Source organism: Pristiophorus japonicus, chromosome 7 (assembly GCF_044704955.1).
Source record: "Pristiophorus japonicus isolate sPriJap1 chromosome 7, sPriJap1.hap1, whole genome shotgun sequence".
Lineage (NCBI taxonomy): Eukaryota > Metazoa > Chordata > Chondrichthyes > Pristiophoridae > Pristiophorus > Pristiophorus japonicus.
The window spans coordinates 9546944-9568363 of record NC_091983.1 but is presented as its reverse complement, the minus strand read 5'-3'; the positions used below and the strand labels follow the sequence as shown (position 1 = coordinate 9568363).

Below are 21420 nucleotides of genomic sequence, written 5' to 3'. Positions count from 1 at the left end.
AGTGGTGTCTCCAGGGGTCTATACTGGGGCCTTAGCGTTTCACCATATTTCTCAACGACTGGAAAGAAGGAATAGATAATTGAATATACAGATTTACAGATGACAAAGGAAGGACGAACAGGAAGTTGTGTAGCTGGACCAGGAAGTTACATAGGCACTGACAGATTAGGTGAGTGGGAAAAACTGTAGAGTCCAGTGTGAGGTCATCCAAGAATGAAAAATCAGAATATTTTCGATGGTGGGAGACGAGGAACTGTGGAGGAGCAAAAAGGGTTTGGGTGTACAGGTACAGAAATTACTAAAAGCACGTGCACAGGTACAAAATGTGATCATAATAAAGACGAACAAAATGCTGGCCTTTATCTCAGGGGGCTAGAATACACAGGGGAGGAAGTTATGCTTCAGTTGTACAGAGGCTTGGGCAGACACCTGGAGCGCTGCCTGCAGTTCTGGGCATTACAATTCAGGAAAGATATATTGACCTTGGAGGGGGTTCAGCACAGATTCACCAGAATGGTACGAGGGCTTAAAGGGCTAAATTATGAGGACACGTAGCGTAGACGTGTCCTGTTTTCCCGTGTGTTTAGAAGGTTGAAGGTTAATCTAATCCAGTCGCTTTCAAACTGTTTTGGTTGAAGGACCCCTTTGCAAATGAATTAGTAATCACGGACCCTCCATCTAAATTATAATACTATATAATACCCATATTATGAAAGTGCTGCATGCAAAGAGTGTTTTAATAATGCATTGAAGTAAACAAGTACTTACTTACAGATATCTGCGAGATGGGTGTGCCTGCAGTTCACTGCAGTCTGTCTATCCTTGATCAGATGTTTGATCATTTCTGGGCGCTCCACAGCAACAGATGGCTACTATCAGCCACGAAGTGTTTGACAATTTTTAAAGCCGTCAGCAGGCTGGCCAAGATGAGTGAGGGCACGAGCACCCATGCACATGCTGGGATGCTGTTGGAAGCGTGACTCACCACCACACTGGCATGTTCTGTAACAGCTGCAACTGTGAGATTGTACAGGTCTGTGCCTGCCTCTCTTCCGCGGTTACATCCGAGCCAGGGTGTCCCTGAAGATGGAGCAAGCGGTGTCCACCGGTACGCTCGCGGCCTTCCGCGAGAGGTGAGTGCCGGAGAGACTGGAGTGTATCATCACCCCCGGCAACCAAATTTGAATTTGAATTAAGTTGATAGCCAAAATGTAATTTGTTTATTTGTTGGTTTTAGTGCCCCATCTAATAAGGGGGCATTTGATTTGATTTGATTTGATTTGATTGATGGTCTCAACTAAAAAAAAGTTGTAGATCTGTTGAATGTGCCCTTAAAAAAAAAGGGGGGGCACTTGATTTAAAAGTTTTACTTGATTTACAGGTGCAACGTAAAATAGTTGTAGGGGTCTGTGTGAACGTGTTCAGGCGCGTGTTTGAAGGGTCCCGCGGGTGCTCTGGTCACGTGCCGGGAGGAAGGCGCGGGATCGCAACGCCAGGGAGAGGAATCGGCTCGAGCGGCAGGGAGCGCTGATTGTAAAGTGAGTGAGAGCTGTGGGCCTCTGTGAGAAGGCCCGCCCAGCCGATGAGAATAAGAACTGAATCAGTGTCAGTTTTATAAATAGCAGCAGGCTTGAAATGACCTCCGACCGCGGACCCCCTGGAAAGTCTCCAGGGACCGCAGTTTGAGAGCCACTGATCTCATCGATGTTTAAAATGATGAAAGGATTGGATAGGGCAGGTCCAGCAAAACAATTTGCTCTGGTGAGGGAGTCCAGAATAAAGGGCTTTCATCTTAAAGTGAGAGCTGGGCCATTCAGCAGTGAAACCAGGAAGATTTTTTTTTAAACGCAGAAGTTTAGTGGAAATTTCAAAATCTCTCCCCAAATAGGCTCTAAATGCTGGGGGTCAATTGAAACCTTGAAAGCTGATCTCAGTGAGTACCTCTCTCGCCTCTGAGCCAGAAGGCCATGGGCTCACGTCCTGCTCCTGGCTGAAACTCCAGTGCAGTACTGAGGGATTGTTGGAGGGGCCGCACGGAGGGAATGCTGACCTAGGCACCAGCTTTGATCTCGGTACCGTCTTCAGACACAACAACGGCACACCCAGCTCAGTCGACCCTGCAAAGTCCTTCTCCCGAACATCTGGGGACTTGTGCCAAAATTGGGAGAACTGTCCCACAGACTAGTCAAGCAACAGCCTGACATGGTTGTACGCACAGAATCACACCTTTCTGCCAATGTCCCAGACTCCTCCATCACCATCCCTGGGTATGTCCTGTCCCACCGGCAGGACAGAACCACCAGGGGTGGCAGTACAGTGGTATACAATTGGGAGGGAGTATCCCTGGGAGTCCTCAACATTGACTCTGGACCCCATGAAGTCTCCTGGATTCAGGTCAAGCATGGGCAAGGAAACCTCCTGCTGATTACCACCTCCATATTGAACACCACTTGGAAGAAGCACTAGGGGAGCAAGGGCACAGAATGCACTCTGGGTGGGGGACTTCAATGCTCATCATCAAGAGTGGCTTGGTAGCATCCCTACTGACTGAGTTGGCTGAGTCCTGAAGGAAATCGCTGCCAGAATTGGCCTGGGGCAGGTGGTGGGAGAACCAACCTGAGGGAAAAACCTACTTGACCTCGTCCTCGCCAATCTACCTGTCGCAGATGCATCTGTCCATGACAGCATTTGGTAGCAGTAACCACCGCACAGTCCTTGTGGAGACAAAGTCCTGTCTTCACACTAAGGACACCCTCCATCGAGTTGTGTGGCACGACCAGCATGCTAAATGGGATAGATTCAGAACAGATCTAGCAGCTCAAAACTGGGCATCCATGAGGCGCAGTGGGCCATCAGCAACAACAGAATTGTATTCCACGACAATCTGCAACCTCATGATCCAGCATTTCTCTCACTCTACCATTACCATCAAGCCAGGGGACTTGAATGAAGAGTGCAGAAGAGCATGACAGGAGCAGCCCCAGGCGTACCTAAAAATGAGGTTCAAACCTGGGGAAGCTGCAACACAGAACACAGGACATGCTGAACAGTGGCAGCAGCAGGCTATAGACAGGGCTAAGCGATCCTACATCAACGGATCAGATCAAAGCTCTGTAATCCTGCCACATCTAATCGTGAATGGTGGTGGACCATTAAACAACTAACAGGAGGAGGAGGCTCCATGAATATCCCCATCCACAATGATGGTGGAGCCCAGCACGCGATTGCAAGAGACAAGGCTGAAGCACTTGCAAGCATCTTCAGCCAGAAGTGCCAAGTGGATGATCCATATCGGCCTCCTCCTGAGGTCCCTAATATAACAGAAGCCAGTCTTCAGCCAATTCGATTCACTATCAAGAAATGGCTGAGTGCACTGGATACAGCTAAGGTTATGGGCCCCGACAATATCTCGGCTGTCATGCTGAAGACTTGTGCTCCGGAAGTAGCTGCACCTACAGCCAAGCTGTTCCAGTACAGTTACAACACTGGCATCTATCCGACAATGTCGAAAACTGCCAGGTATATCCTATCCACAAAAAGCAGGACAGATCCAATCTGGTTAATTACCGCCCCATCAGTCTACTCTCAATCATCAGCAAAGTGATGGAAGGTGTCGTTGACAGTGCTATCAAGCGGCACTTACTCACCAATAACCTGCTCACTGATGCTCAGTTTGGGTTCCGCCAGAACCACTTGACTCCAGACCTCATTACAGCCTTGGTCCAAACATGGACACATAGGCTGAATTCCAGAGGTGAGGTGAGAGTGACTGCCCTTGACACCAAGGCAGCATTTGACCGAGTGTGGCATCAAGGAGCCCGAGTAAAACTGAAGTCATTGGCAACCGGGGGAAACTCTCCACTGGCTGGAATCATACCTATCACAAAGGAAGATGGTTGTGGCTGTTGGAGGTCAATCATCTCAGCCCAGGACATCACTGCAGGAGTTTCTCAGGGCAGTGTCCTAGGCCCAACCATCATCAGTTACTTCATCAATTACCTTCCCTCATCAAAAGGTCAGAAGTGGGGATGTTCGCTGATGACTGCACAGTGTTCAGTGCCACTCCTAATTCCTCAGATAATGAAGCAGTCCATGCCAGCATGCAGCAAGGCCTGGACAACATTTAGGCTTGGGCTGATAAGTGGCAAGTAACATTCGTGCCACACAAGTGCCAAGCAATCTCCAACAAGCGAGAGACTAACCACCACCTCTTGACATTCAACGGCATTAGCATTGCCAAATCCTCCACCATCAACATCCTGGGGATCACCATTGACCAGAAACCTAACTGGACCAGCCCACATAAATACTGTGGCAACAAGAGCAGGTCAGAGGTTGGGTATCCTGTGACGAGTATGTCACCTCCTGACTGCGCAAAGCCTTTCCACCATCTACAAGGCAACTTGCCTGGATGAGTGCAGCTCCAACAGCACTCAAGAAGCTCGATCCCATCCAGGACAAAGCAGCCCGCTTGATTGACACCCCATCCACCACTTTAATCATTCATTCCCTCCACCACTGGCGCACCGTGTCTGCAGTATGTACCATCTATAAGATGCACTGCAGCAACTTCCCAAAGCTTCTTTAGCAGCATCTCCTAAACCCGCGACCTCTATCACCTAGAAGGACAAGGCGCATGGGAACACCATCCCTTGCAAGTTCCCCTCAGTGTCACACACCATCCTGATTTGGACGTATATCACCATTCCTTCATCACTGCTGTGTCAAAATCTTGGAACCCCCTCCCTTACAGCACTGTGGAAGCACCTTCACCACACAGACCACAGCGATTCAAGAAGGCAGCTTACCACCATCACCACCTTAAGCGAAATTAGGATGGGTAATAAATGCCAGCGATTCCTATATCCCAGAATGAATAATAAAAACTGAGGGAGTGCTGCAGTGTCAGAGGGGCTGTACTGAGACAGTGCTGCACTGTCAGAGGAGCAGTACTGAGGGAGTGCTGCACTGTCAGAGGAGCAGTACTGAGGGAGTGCTGCACTGTCGGAGGAGCAGTACTGAGGGAGCGCTGCACTGTCGGAGGAGCAGTACTGAGGGAGTGCTGCACTGTCGGAGGGACAGTACTGAGGGAGAGCTGCACTGTCGGAGGGGCAGTACTGAGGGAGTGTTGCACTGTCGGAGGGTCAATACTGAGTACAAAATATGTGAATGTAAATACTTGAAGATTTGGTACAGCAAGATTATCAAATGGCCATTTATAGCAAGAAACACAGTCTTCAGCACTTTCAAAAAACCATAGGTCTTCATTTTTAATAGAATGACTTTGTTCTTTATGACCACTATAGATTGCATAAAACGTTTAAATTATTTACAATTCAGCTGTTTGTCCAATATACAGCACAATCAGAGCCGCATAGGGAAATTCCTTCAGTGGCTTGTAAGGAGAATATTAATTATTTTAATATGAACACTGAATTAAATGACACTCAGAAATCTTGCACCATCAGGTGAAATCACAGAATTTACAGCAGAGGGAAGGAGTTTTAATTGAGGTCTGTGCTGACACCAGTTTTTCAATTCTACCCTCAAGTCATCTGGTCAGATAGGTGAAGCCTTTTAATAGAGCTATGCCTCTCTTTGAGTGAGACATCAATATGTTATTGTCAATTCGATGAGTGAGGATTTCCATGTTTTGAGAGTCATCTTGAGTAAATATGCCAGCTGACCTGAGTAATGCTTGCAGGGGAAAAATCTGAAATACTCCACTAATATACACACAATGTCAAATACCAGAAGTGAGAGCTTTCTGCATGTTATGCCTCCGTGGGGGGAGAACGCCCCAGGAATCTCATTGATGGCGATAAGCCACCATTCAGCCCAATGAGGTTCCCGTCCTGAGGTGGACAATTTATGGCCAAGACCTTCCCTCCCTTTTAAATTACAATCCCTTTAAATATCAACCAGTAACAGGCAAGGCTTCTCTTTGTTTGGTTGGGCAGGGATGTTCGAAAGGATTCATCAAACAAACTGCTTAAAAGCTTGAGAAGCACTTAAATGGCGAAAGTAAAAGAAAGACTTACATTTATATAGCGCGCCTTTCATGACCACCGGACATCTCAAAGCGCTTTGCAGCCAATGAAGTACTTTTGGAGTGTGTAAGTGGGTCTTAATAACAGCCGAATTGAATGTTAACTTGACAACGGCCAGAAAGTAACATTTGTCAAATTACAAGTGACTCGATGCCCAGCTTCCTGAGTTTAATGAATTTCATTTATAAAATAAGGGAATGAAGAAAGGAGGTTTGATGTTGGATTTTGCAGCGAGAGCTGCTTCATTCACTTTACAACAGATGCTATATTATAAAGGCACAAGGTGGTATTCTGCATCATCCAGCACGCCATGACCCCGCCTCACCCCAACTCAGAAGTAAAACAGAACTCTGAAGAGAACAGAATTTTGCTCCATTGGCTGATGAGGATTCCATGGCACCTTTTGAAGAGGAGCAGGGAGTTCTCCCAGTGTCCTGGCCAAAATTCAACCCCCAAACACCATCAGAAAACCAGATTAACTGATCCATTGCTGATTGTGGGACCTTGCTGTGCACAAACTGGCAGCCTACAAAACGCAGTGACTCGACTTCAAAAGTAAATCATTGGCTGTGAAGCACTTTGAGATGCCCAGAGGATGTGAAAAGTGCTATATCAATGCAAGTCCTTCCTTTATCAAATTTCGCAGTTGTGAAGACTGACCTGCAACACAAGATAGGGGAGGCACTGACTGTTTTGGTGGACACATACTACACATCTCGCTCTTTCACATCAAAACAAGAATCACAGCGTAACCGCAGGCGCGCCCTCCATTCAATATGTGGAGCTGGATAAGGGGTCGTTTGGGGAAGTAATCGAGAACTGCTGCAACTTCACACTGACTGGAGTACAGCTGAAAATTAAACTCTAATAAGAGGTGATTATTTGGTTCGCTTCTTTCATAGGAGCAGGAGGAAGCCATTCAGCCGAGCGAGCCTATTCCACCATTCAATTAGATCATAGCTGATCTGTATCTTAATTCCATTTGTCCACCTTAGCTTCATATCCCTTGATACCCTTACCCAGCAAAAATCTAGCGATCTCGGCATTGAAAGCTCCAATTGACCCCCAGGATCCACAGTCCTTTGGGGGAAGAGAGTTTCAAATTCCCACTACTCTTTATGTGAAGAAGTGTTTCCTAATTTCATTCCTGAATGACCTAGCTCTAATTTTAAGGTTGTGCCTCATGCTCGGGGCTCCCCCACCAGAGGAAATAGTTTCTCTGCATTGAACTTATTGAATCCTTTTTTCATTTGAATTACCGATGAAATTACCCCTCAAACTTCAAAACTCAAGAGAATACAAACCAAGATTGTGAAACCAATGTGGCCGTTTTAAACCCAGTTTGGCTCTGGTGATCCTGCACTGCACCCCCTCCAAGGTGAGTATATTCTTCCTGAGGCTCTGCGCCAAGAACTCAAAGTAGGGTTTTCCGTGAGGCTGGAGGCTAATGAACTTTCCCTGATAAGGAGCAGTGTCCGTAGGCAGTTTAACTCAGTTCTGTAAGTACCAGAGTTGCACAATACCTGCAGTTTAACTCAGTATAAAAAATTGTTGAACTGGTACATTGGAGCAGAGTAGAGTGTCATCACACTGAGGCGAGGGAGAGTATCACCACACTGGGCCAGACAGAGTATCACCACACTGGGTCAGAGGGGAGTATCAGCACACTGCGCCAGAGAGAGTATCAGCACACTGGACCAGAGGGGAGTATCAGCACACTGGGCCAGAGAGAGTAGCAGCACACTGGGCCAGAGAGAGTATCAGCACACTGGGCCAGAGGAGAGTATCAGCACACTGGGCCAGAGAGAGTATCAGCACACTGAGCCAGAGAGAGTATCAGCACACTGGACCAGAGGGGAGTATCAGCACACTGGGCCAGAGAGAGTAGCAGCACACTGGGCCAGAGAGAGTATCACCACACTGGGCCAGAGGGAGTATCAGCACACTGGGCCAGAGAATCAGCACACTGAGCCAGAGAGAGTATCAGCACACTGGGCCAGAGCAAGTAGCAGCACACTGGGCCAGAGAGAGAGTATGAGCACACTGGGCCAGAGGGGAGTATCAGCACACTGGGCCAGAGAGAGTATCAGCACACTGAGCCAGAGGGAGTATCAGCACACTGGGCCAGAGGGGAGTATCAGCACACTGGGCCAGAGAGAGTATCATCACACTGGGCCAGAGGGAGTATCAGCACACTGGGCCAGAGAATCAGCACACTGAGCCAGAGAGAGTATCAGCACACTGGGCCAGAGAGAGTATCAGCACACTGGACCAGAGGGGAGTATCAGCACACTGGGCCAGAGAGAGTAGCAGCACACTGGGCCAGAGAGAGTATCACCACACTGGGCCAGAGGGAGTATCAGCACACTGGGCCAGAGAATCAGCACACTGAGCCAGAGAGAGTATCAGCACACTGGGCCAGAGCAAGTAGCAGCACACTGGGCCAGAGAGAGAGTATGAGCACACTGGGCCAGAGGGGAGTATCAGCACACTGGGCCAGAGAGAGTATGAGCACACTGGGCCAGAGGGGAGTATCAGCACACTGGGCCAGAGAGAGTATCAGCACACTGAGCCAGAAGGAGTATCAGCACACTGGGCCAGAGGGGAGTATCAGCACACTGGGCCAAAGAGAGTATCATCACACTGGGCCAGAGGGAGTATCAGCACACTGGGCCAGAGAATCAGCACACTGAGCCAGAGAGAGTATCAGCACACTGGGCCAGAGAGAGTAGCAGCACACTGGGCGATAGAGAGTATCAGCACACTGGGCCAGAGAGAGTATGAGCACACTGGGACAGAGGGGAATATCAGCACACTGGGCCAGAGAGAGTATGAGCACACTGGGCCAGAGGGGAGTATCAGCACACTGGGCCTGAGGGAATTGGCACACTGGGACAGAGGGGAGTATCAGCACACTGGGCTAGAGAGAGTATCAGCACACTGGGCCAGAGAGAGTATCAGCACCCAGGGCCAGAGAGAGTATCACCACACTGGGCCAGAGGAGAGTATCAGCACACTGGGCCAGAGAAGAGTATCAGCATACTGGGCCAGAGGGGAGTTTCATCACACTGGGCCAGAGGAGAGTTTCATCACACTGGGCCCAAGAGAGTATCAGCACACTGGGCCAGAGGGGAGTATCAGCACACTGGGTCACAGCAGAGTCTCACCACACTGGGCCAGAGGGGAGTATCAGCACACTGAGCCAGAGAGAGTATCACCACACTGGGCCAGAGGAGATTATCAGCGCACTGGACCAGAGGAGAGTCTCACCACACTGGGCCAGAGGGAGTATCACCATACTGGGCCAGAGAGAGTATCACCACACTGGGCAACAAGAGAGCATTACCACACTGGGCTACAGCAGAGTATCAGTACACTGGGAACAGCAGAGTATCAGCACACTGGGCCGGGAGGAGATCACCGCACTAGGCCTGAGGAGAGTATCAACACACTGGACCAGAGGGAATATCACCACAGTTGGCCAATGTAGAGTTTCACCGCACTGGGCAGGAGGGTCTCTCCAATAGCCAGGAACCATCTCATACCTCAATCATTTCTACATGTCACTTGATCGTTCATCGGGTGAGAGATTATAATCCTTTCTTATAAAGTCATTTAACTGGTAACATTAATTTTGATATTTGTAACCTTTAGTATTGAACTTTGTTCTGTCTAACTATTTACATAACAAGTCGAAGACAATGTGAAATTAGTTCTGTTTCTTGTTAACAGTCTGTCTTGCTAGCTGAAGTCTCTCAAACACGGAACCTTAACTGATGTCATTGTATATTTTAGACTCAAATTTACAACTTTATTCTCGAATAATTAGTTCTAGACACAAATCACCCAAATCAGTTTTCGTACAAATTTGCTAAAAATCCAGAATCAAGTGAATTCCAAAACAGCATTCCAAAAAGTGCCATGTAATTACCTAAAGAATATAATAGGGCCTGGGGTGAGAGCATGAAGTGGGATCAGCATGGAGCGAAAAAAGGAAAATAGTGCAAAATTAACCCCCAAAAGGGGTCAGAATCAAGTGCAGAATGGCCCCCTTCTGTGAGATAGATAGATAGAACGAACGAACGAACGAACGAACGAGACAGACAGTCAGGCAAACATGGTGTCTATATATCAAGGAGATGTACGGGGTATACACATACAGTCTTATATATTGTACAAATAATACTTATACATATCACACTCACATTGGCTTACATATACACTGGTTATAAATATTGCTTATATAATATGTATGCACATACATTGTATAAATACATACTCAAGCTTATTTATAAGCATAAGCACAAAAACTACCAACAACAGCTATCGAGGCAGTCAATGACCTCCACATTTCCAATCTGCAAACATCTCCCTCTCAGCCAAGACCTGAGACCATACGCTAATTGTACAGCTTCAAAAACAATCAGAATTATAAACAAGAAGCACAAGAGACTGAAATCAAATTAATTGCTTAATTTTTGTGAGAGAGCAAAATTCAGACGATGATTATAAATATATTCGAGTTTTATTCCTGTAGATGAAATGACCTGTTGTCTCCCATTTAATATTCGGTTTGAAACCATAATATAGGGCAGTGCTATAAAAACACACAATCGGAATGAAATGACACATGTTTCTTGCGCTGGTTCGATATGCAGCAAGGTCCTAACCTCCCTTAGCCCATCAGGCAGATACACAAAGCAGAGGCCAGGTAACCGCCTGGCTAAAGGTGGGACAAAACATTGGGCAACATGTCCAGCTAGTTAAAGCAGTAGATACCTGGTGAAGACCGCAGCATTTCCTTCAGTCCCACTGCAATTACCAACATGCTAGACAGAAGTCCAAGAAAGGGCAGGAAGCAAAGACAACATCATTTACTAAAATATTTTACATTTGATTTTGCTGCCACTTTCTCCCATGCTCCCGACCTGGTGCGAGTGTTAGTTGTTGATGTGTGGTCTGGTCAGTGAGAGTTGGACGAGTATTCCTCCATGGACCCTGAGGCAGAGCTGGATCCTGTTTTTATCCATGCAGTCTCAAGCAGGAATCACTAGATGAGATGTGAAACTACTGGATAATTGACACACCCTGCCCACCCTCAGGCACTTAGACCCAGGATAGCAATTCTACGAGCTAGTCTGTAGGTACTGGTACTTGAACCCAAATCTTCCTGATCCGCATACCTCTACAACACCAGATGCCATCAATAATTAGTGTGTTTATCAGTGTGAGTGAACAGTGTTGGTATAAGTTTCACTGTGGGCCACTTCGAGCTATAATATCTGGTCAGAAAATTCCAGATGACACTGGTGTGTAGAGGCCCATTTAGCAGCTAATGGTTTTTTTCAGCAAGAGGCAGCTCATTGATTTGTTGCCATGTGTATAAACATAACTATCACGAGTCATCACAATTCGAACACATCTCTGCTCACACAGGGCTTTTGATATCCCATCTACCTATCCATCACTATGAATTTGTTGTCATATACCGTCTATTACCAGGCTTTGAAGGTTGCTGGCTCGATAACAAACTGCTTTTTCAGGTATTATAGCAACTTGCTGGCTAATGATACCAAGCTATTTCCTTCTCATTTACAAAAGATTCTCTCCAGCTGTTTTGTGACAGATTGGAATTCCGTACTGTTTTGAAAAACATACACTTCATTTACACTAAAACATTAAACGTTGGAAATAAATTAAATATCAACATTTCAAAGAGTAAGAAAGTTCCATGTGTTAAATGCCACTCATCAAATGCTCTTCAACCTGATGACCATATCCAGCAATTTTCGTTTCTCTTTCAATTTCTAACATTTGCATATTTTCTACCCAGTAGTCAGTGCAGTATTTATCACAGCTGTTAAGTTATTATTTTAGACGAACTAAAATGTTCTAATCTGAGAGTGAAACAGAATAAACTCTGGAATACAGCCTGCATTTGAACTTAGGAACTTAGGAGCAGGAGTAGGCCATTCAGCACCTCACGCCTGTTCTGCCAATAAATGAGATCATGGCTGATCTGCATTCTAACTCTATATACTCGCCTTTGCCCCATATCCCTTAATACCTTTGGTTAACAAAATTCATCAATCTCAGATTTAAAATTACAATTGATCCAGCATCAACTGCCATTTGCGGAAGAGAGATCAAATTTCTACCACCTTTTATGTCATAGAAGTGTTTCCTAATTTCACTCCAAAAAAGCCTGGCTCTAATTTTTAGACTATGCCCCAGTCCTAGATTTCCCAACCAACGGAAATAGTTTCTCTCTACCGACCAGTTCCCCTTAATAGTTTGAAAACGTAAATCAAATCGCCCTTTAATCTTCTAAATTCCAGGCAATACAATCCTAATTTGTGTAATTTCTCCTCGCAATTTAACCCTGGGAGTCCAGGTATCATTCTAGTAAATCTAAGATGCACTTCCTCCAAGGTAATATATACTTCCTAATGTGTGGTGCCCAGAACTGATCACAGTATTCCAGGTATGGTATAACCAGGGTTTTGTATAGTTCGAGGCCACTATGAGATTGTTTCAACTTTGGGTTCACCGTAACTTTGGCTATTTGTTCTCAGGATGCAATCCTATAAACTACATTAAATTCATATCGTAGAATCTTACATCACAGAAGGAGGCCAGGCAGCCCACTGTGCCTGCGGCAACTCTTTGAAAGAGCTGTCTAATTAGTCCCACTCCCTTGCTCTTTCCCCATAGCCCTGCAAATCTTTCCATTTCAAGTGTTCTTTCAATTTCCTTCTGAAAGATACCCCTTGTACTCTAGTGCTTGAGATGTAAAGGCCAGCATTCCATGAGCCTTTTGATTATTCATGGTCGTACCTGTCCATGGCATTTTAATGACCTATGTACATGGATTCCTGAGTTTCTTTGGATCGCCACTGCTTCTAGCTTTTCACCAAAACACATGGAACAAATCCTAAAAAAGGAAAAGTCATTGACTGTGTCCCCATCAGACAGTATAACGCTCACACACTCATCCCGCCACATACCATCACCCAGTCAGACAGTGTAACACTCGCACACTAATCTCCCCACGCACCATGTCCTTGTAAAACAGTGGTATTTTACTTTGAGATGGAGGGTGATCCAATTAAATCCAAACCTAGGATCTTAAATCTGAACAAAGCAAACTACATACATATGAGGGGCGAGTTGGCTAAGGTAGATTTACAAATATGACAGTACATAAGCAATAGCAAACATTTAAAGAAACAATTCATAATTCGCAACAAATATACATTCCTTTCAGGAATAAAAACCCCATGGGAAAATTGGTCCAACAGTGGTTAACAAGAGAAGTTATGATAATATTAATTCAAAGGAAGAGGCTTATAATTTTATCAAAAAGAGTAGTGAGCCTGAGGATTGAGAGGATTTTAGAAAAATCGGGACTGGCCTCAGCATCATCGGTGAGGTGGGGGAGAGAAGATCAGGGCCGGCCTCAGCATCATTGTGGAGGGGGTCCAGGAAAGTAATCAGGGGCCTCATGAGGAGGCTTCTGATCGGCGGGGGGGTTGGCTAGATAGGAACCCTGGATCCAGGAGGTAAGTGTAAAGACAGTCCTCGCCTTGATGTAACTACCGGGTTTTACGAGATGTGTAAAAGCCAACCCAGCTCAAAATCGAGGTTAAAGAAGAGGCTTCCAGCCTCTTCATAATATTTAACTTGACGTCCTGGCAGAGGGTTGACTGCCCGCCCCCGTTTCCGCTCGCACCTTGCCTCCATTATAACCGGAAGTGGGCGGGTTTGAGGCAGGTTCAGGTCGGGATTCCCATTTTTAACACTTTAACTACCCCTCCCATTCCTAACCCACCCATTTTATTAGGTTAAACTTCCCCCACTGTGTCCCAGGCTGTTACTATACCCTCACTGACACTCCCACAGACTCCCTCTAAATAATTTAATATTTAATCAATATAACTTCAGGTGGAGTTTACCATTTGAAAATGTAATCAACACAATTGTCAAGGCAAGTCTGATAAACAGCATTTAACAGACCTACAATTAATTCTGATATAAAGTCGGTCATAAACCATCAGACACAAAAGAATCCTTTTACTACTGAATGAAATTTATTTCTGCGCATGTTTGTTGATCAGTATTACAGAAGAGGCAAATGTCTATAAACAGAAAAGTCCTCTAGGCTGAAAATTGCTCAACTTTTTATCATAGAATCATAGCAGTTTACAGCACGGAAGGAGGCTATTTCAGCCCATCGTCTTCGTGCTGGCCAACAAGAGGCTATCCAGCCTAATTCCACTTTCTAGCTCTAGGTCCGTAACCCTGCAGGCCGCGGCACTTCAAGTGCACATCCAAGTACTTTTTAAATGTACATTTAAATGTTTTTCCCCACAGATCAAACCCACCCACATGCCCACCATATCCCTCAATCTCTCTCTCCAGATATATGTCAAATTTTCCCTTGACACCATTTATGAACAGAGGAGGCCATTCAGCCCCTCGAGCCTGTTCCAAAACCATGGCTGATCTGTATCTTAGCTCCATCTATCCATCATGGTTCCACATCCCTTAATTCCCTTGCCTAACGAATCTATCAATGTCAGTTTTGACATTTTCAATTGACTTCCAGCCTCAACAGCTTTTTGAGGGAGAGAGTTCCAGATTTTCACTACCTTTTGTGTGAAAAAATGCTACCTGATTTCTTTCCTGAATGGTCTGTTCTAATTTTAAGGTCATGCCCCCTTGTTCTGGACTGTCCCACCAGAGGAAATAGTTTCTCTCTATCTACCCTATCAAATCATTTAATCATCTTAAACACTTCAATTAGATCATTCCTTAATCTCTGTACTCAAGGGAATGTAAGCCTAGTCTATACAACCTGTTCTCATAATTTACCCTCTGTAGCACTGGTATAATTCTGGTGAATCTGCATTGCACCCTCACCAAGAAAGAAAACAAATGAAGATTTGGATTTATATAGCACCTTTCACGATCACCGGATGTCTCAAAACGCTTTCCAGCCATTGAAGTACTTTTGAAGTGTAGTCACCTTACTCCAAGGTCATAATATCCTCCCTGTGGTTCTGAAGCAGGCCATTTCAACCTGAATTTAACCCACAATTTTATTACCATTTGGCTAAAAAGTTCCCCTCCTTTTGTCTTCCCTTCACAGCTGTCAACATTGGCTCAGTGGGTAGCACCCTCGTCTCTGATTCAGAAGGTTGTGGGTATAAATCCCACTCCAGGGACTTGAGTACATAAATCTAGGCTGACACTGAAGTGCAGTGCTGAGGGAGTGCTTCACTGTCAGAGGAGATGCTAAATCGAGGCACCGTCTGCTCTCTCAGTGTGGGCGTAAAAGATCCCATGGCACTATTTCGAAGAAGAGCAGGGGAGATATCCCCGGTGTCCTGGCCAATATTTATCCCTCAATCAACATAACAAAAATGGTTTATCTGGTCATTATCACATTGCTGTTTGTGAGAGTATGCTGTGCACGGATTTCCCACATTACAACAATGACTACACTCCAAAAGTACTTCATTAGCTGTAAAGTGCTTTGAGATGTCCGGTGGTCATGAAAGGCGCTATATAAATCCAAGACTTTTTTTCCAACTTATACTTCAATTGAATATTGAGAAGACCGAAGCCATTGTTTTTACTCCCCACCAGAAACTCTGTTCCCTAGACACTGAGTCCATCCCTCTCCCCAACTCCTGTCTGAGGTTAAACCAGTCTGTTCTCAACCTTGGTGTTATATTTGAACCTGAAATGAGCTTTCGACCACATATCCAGAGCATAACGAAGACTGCCGATTTCCATCTCCATAACAGCACCTGTCTCTGCCCTTGCCTCAGCTCATCCATTGCTGAAGTCCTCATCCATGCCTTTGTTACCTCTAGACTTGACTATTTCAACGCACTCCTAGTTGATCTCCCACATTCTACCCCATGTAAATTAGAGGTGATCCAAAACTCGGCTGCCCATGTCCTAACTCACACCAAGTTCCGTTCACCCATTACCCCTGTGCTCTCTGACCTACATTGGCTTTCGGTTAAGCAAAACCTCAATTTCAAAATTCTCATCCTTATTTTCAAATCCCTCTATGGCCTCGCACTTTCCTATCTCTGTAATCTCCTCCAACTCCCCCAAGATGTCTGCGCTCCTCTAATTCTGCCCTCCTGAGCATACCTGTTTGTAATCGCTCAACCATTCATTGGTGGCCGTGCCTTCTGTTGCCTAGGCACTCCCTGCCTAAACCGCTCTGCCTCTCTACCTCTCTTTCCTCCTTCAAATCGCTCCTTAAAACATAATTCTTGACCAAGCTTTTGGTCACCTGCGCTAATTTCTACTTATGCGGCTCGGTGTCAAATTTTTAGCGCATAATACTCCTGTGAAGCGCCTTGGGATGTTTCACTATGTTAAAGGCGCTATATAAATACAATTTGTCATTGTTGTTGTTATATGTACACCATTAAAAGGGCCAAGAGATTTGAACCCTTCACCACCGCTGAATAATTTGCCTCAATCAATTCAATTACCTCAAAGACTCCTCTTTTTAAGATAAATCTGGTACAATTCTTTTAACGTTTCCTCAAACTTTAAATTTCTGATTGGCTTGCATTGCTCCCTCCGAACCTTCCCAAAAGCCAATAAATCTTGCCCACAATTAGATGCAAACAGATAGTCCTCGCCAGTGCCTTGAACAGCAATACAATATACTCTATACCTGTGCTAAAGTAATCCAGCATCTTAGTTGCTCTTTTCTCTGTAATTAAGCTTTGCATTCATGATTTCATACTGTAACCTCCAGGTCTCTTTTCTGATCTTCACCCCATACACATTCCAAATAACATCTTTGGGTTGCTTGCTCCCAGAATACCCATTTTACACTATCCACAGCAAAATCTGTCTGCTACTTGTGGTAACTCAAGCGGACACCTCATTGTAAGTTGTTAGTATCCTCAGGCAAAAGTGCCAACTTGTATTTGAGTTTCTACACAGAAAAACAACAATCATAAGCAATAATGTAGCACCTTTAGCTCTGCAAAATAAATCTTGACAAGGTGGGGATCAGACAGAGTTAGTAGCTGAGAGAGTTGAGGAGATTGAAGAATGAGATTTTGATGAGGCTTTTAAAAATTAGGGGAAAGATACAAAACCAGAAAGGTTTAGGAAGAGAAGTGAGGAGAGACAGCTGACATGTGGTGAAGTGGAGATGTGGCACTCGCACAACCGTCCAGAGTGGGAGCAGCAGAGGGTAGATGCAGAAAATTGCATACAGAGCAAAGTGATAGAGAGCAAGCGCCAGGTTAATGGGCATCAGGCCAGGGGACCAGTCAGTCACTACACCATACACAAGTTTGGTCAGTATGTGCCAAGTGAATGAGTTAGCAGAGATCAGCTAGTCTGCGAATGGTAACGCTGTAATCAGCCCCAGTGCGACTGATGCTGCCTGTGTGCACTCAATGCCTCCAGGGCAGGAGGAAGAAGAGAAGGAAATGACAAGTGACAGTGAGTCAGGCTGCAAATGTAGCATGCCATAGAGAGCAGGAAATACCCGGCACCCAGTCCAGGTCTATACCAAGTTAGTGAATGTTAGTAAGAGTGTTCTGAGAAAACCAATCCGTGTCCCACTCCCAGTCACTATTGGGGCCAATCTGTGTTCCACTCCCGGTCACTATTGGGACAAATCTGTGTCCCAGTCCTGGTCACTATTGAGACCAATCTGTGTCCCACTCCCGGTCACTATTGGAACCAATCCGTGTCTCAATCCCAATCACTGACCAATCCATGTCCCACTCCCGGTCACTAGTGGGATCAATCCGTGTCTCACTCCCGATCACTGACCAATCCGTGTCTCACTTCTGGTCACTGACCAACCCGTGTCCCACTCCCGATCACTGACCAACCGGTGTCTCACTCCCGGTCACTATTGGGATCAATCCGTGTCTCACTCTCGATCACTGACCAATCCGTGTCTCAATCCCAATCACTGACCAATCCGTGTCCCACTCCCAGTCACTAGTGGGACCAATCCATGTCCCAGTCCTGGTCACTATTGAGACCAATCCATGTCTCACTCCCGGTCACTATTGGGACCAATCCATGTCTCACTCCCGGTCACTATTGGGAGCAATCCGTGTCTCACTCCCGGTCACTATTGGGACCAGTCCATGTCCCACTCCCGGTCACTATTGGGACCAATCCGTGTCTCACTCCCGATCACTGACCAATCCGCGTCCCACTCCCGGTCACTATTGGGACCAATCCATGTCCCACTCCCGGTCACTATTGGGACCAATCCGTGTCTCACTCCCGATCACTGACCAATCCGCGTCCCACTCCCGGTCACTATTGGAATCAATCCGTGTCTCACTCCCGATCACTGACCAATCTGTGTCCCACTCCTGGTCACTGACCAATCCGTGTCTCACTCCTGGTCACTGACCAATCCGTGTCCCACTCCCAGTCACTGACCAATCCATGTCTCACTCCTGGTCACTGACCAATCCGTGTCTCCCTCCCGGTCACTATTGGGACCAATCCGTGTCTCCCTCTTGGTCACTGTTGGGACCAATCTGTTACCCACTCCCGGTCACTATTGAGACCAATCCGTGTCCCACTCCCAGTCACTATTGAAACCAATCCGTGTCCCACTCCTGGTCACTGACCAATCCGTGTCCCACTCCCAGTCACTATTGGGACCAATCCGTGTCCCACTCCTGGTCACTATTAGGACCAATCCATGTCCCAGTCTCAGTTACTGTTACATGACCTGTGCTGGAAGGTGAACATGTAAGGCAGTCAGTAACGGCTGGGATCGGGTGCAGCCTCCATAGCCAAGTAACCCAACACACACATGGAGTGTGAACTGCAGGCCGGTGTCAATCCCCAGCGGCTCAGTACATTCAGGAGAGAGGAAGAAAATGTTAGCCATAATTTCCCAGTGCCCTCCTTAATAAATTAATGTCACTTTGGATTGTGAGCACTCTCTGAATCTCACTGACTATCCATTGTAAAATTAGACAATGACACCACAAGATGCGAGCGCAGGGATTTCGCCTCCGACACGGATTTGGTTCTACTCGGTAACTCGCACCTCCCTTCTAATGACATCCACTGCAAGTTCGATAATGCTCACCCTGTGCCGTGTCCTTTGAAGCAAAACAACCTGCTTAAAATCAACACAACCCCGAAAGCTCAAATCTCTGGCAGGGATGTATGTGCTTCTCATTGCTTACAGATTGCAGGATCTTAGTGGGGATACAGTGAAATCTCAGTTCATGTTGAATCAATGTTTGGCGTACACTAACCACCTGTCACTCCACCGATGTCAATGTCACTTAATAGAAAGTTGTTTGTCGTGGGTTAACGGGCGAGTCTCCGGAGCGGTGCGCTGGCATCGTTCTGCACCCAAATTAAACCTGGCAGCAGCTTTGCTCAGGAACTGGCCAGAGATATAATACAACGCTAAAATGCTGCAATGTGTCTCATCTATTGTAATATCAACATACGAACAACGACAGACAGGTAAAGACCATCTAGTTCATCGAGCACGTCCCACACAATTGCATTACCTTGTGTATCACAACATATACACTCCACCCCACCCGGAACCATGTGATCTCCTGGGACAGGTATATAAAACAGATATAATCGGCTGTGATGCTTACTGCAGAGTTAACGCGAAAAAAATAACAATATTACTGCTTTCCCGCGCATTCTTTGCAACGTAATTGGGCACAAACTCATGCTTGCTTCGTGGACCTGTTGCACAGTTGGCACTGAGCCGGGCCTCTGCTTTCTGTGCCGAGAATCGGCGCTCGGACTTTCTCCCGGTTACTCAGTTGGCCGAGGATTGACTTGCTGACCAACAGACCGCGATACAACGCAAACATCTGGCCGGCCGGCCGGCAGGGCAGCTAGCGTTAGCACTGGAGCTAGCGCCAGGGAGAAAGTTTCAGGAGTTTCACCACCAAAGAATCAAACAACTAGTTTAGCTCTACAACTATAATGCGCCTTATTATATCGAGCACACGACGGGAAGTGGGCGATCGGCGGGTCCGGTGATTGATACACACACTTCACAACACTGCCAGCCCCCGCGATCCTCCAGCAACACCAGTAAAGCACATCACTCTGACAGTCCTGTCCCGGCAAACAGCCCCAGCCATTACAGGCAAAACAGTCAGCTTTCTCTGACCCAGCCGGTGACCGTGTCCCTGGCCGGCCAGCAACATGTGCGAAGGCAATTCACGCCCACTCGCTGTCAAAACAGCCGCTCCGAGCAAAAGAACCACAAGCCGTTTGAACTCTCGCCGCACTCAAGTCTATACACAGAGGTACTTGCATTGAGTTTCACCCACAACTGGCAAGTGTCGGACCAAATCTGATCACAGCAAATAGATTCAACAGCACAAATTGATCACAAAGATTTGAACTCCGGACAAAATGGGAAGCTTTTTACACACCAAATTCCTGCACAACACAAAATTCCTGCACACAATTCACACAGCACCTCACTTTGAAGTTTGCAAACGGTCCACAAATACAAGGCAGATAAAACTCGCAGATAACAAATGGCCCAATCCAGCCGGCGAGCTGCCCGCCCCAAACACAGCCAAAGGAAGTGAAAGCGGGGTTACTCACACAAAGGCGTGGTAGGTGAAAGCCCAGGTCCGCGGTCTCTCCAGCACGTTGTACAGTAGATTCTGGAGCCTCCGGTAGCGCACGTTGGTGCGGGGGGCGGCGGCGGCGCTGGCGCTGGGCGGCGGTCTGCCCAGCAGACTCAGGCGGCTGCCTTGCTGCGTCGGCCCGCGGGGGTACTCGGCCGTGTCCGAGCCGCTGATCAGAAGCACCCCGTCGCGGCCGCTGGCCCCGGCGCTCAGGCCGGACTCCACGTCGCTCATGCCCACGAACTCCACCCTCGGCTGCCCGCTCTCCGCGGCCGCCGCGCTCTTCATCCACAGCCCGCTGTCGTCGCTGTGATCCCGGGGCATGGTGTCAGGCACATTGGGGCAAGGGCCGCGGAGTCAGGGAGTGTGGGGTGTGGGTGGGAGGGGTGGAGGACACACACAGCACAACACCCCCTCCCCACGGCCCGTCCAGTCTGCACTGTGCTGAATTTGCTCTCCGGCTGTCAACTCAGAGTTGTCAACTCTTCTCTGCCCCCGGCTCCCCTTATCCTCTCCCCACTGCCCCACCGGCTCTTCAGTCCCGCCGGTGTCAGATGCAGCACTTGAAGTACAACCGACAAGAGGGGCAACGAGACAGCGACTGTTGGAAGCAGCTCCGGCTCCAGCTGCTTCAGCGAGCGAGCGATCAGCGCCTGAGCTGTGGACACACACACACACACACACACACACTCCGCCTCTGGCCACAGTCCTGT

General features: G+C 47.0%; 1 protein-coding gene across 1 annotated transcript in view; it reads right to left on the bottom strand.

Moving 5' to 3' along the window:
* The window catches only part of kcnq5a (potassium voltage-gated channel, KQT-like subfamily, member 5a), an 882808-nt gene extending 861777 nt beyond the window's left edge, over positions 1–21031 (bottom strand). The window contains exon 1 of the mRNA XM_070884637.1: positions 20682–21031. Within this exon, the coding sequence (XP_070740738.1) occupies positions 20682–21031 (350 nt within the window). The remainder of the gene's footprint in view (positions 1–20681) is intronic.
* Positions 21032–21420: the final 389 nt, after the last annotated feature.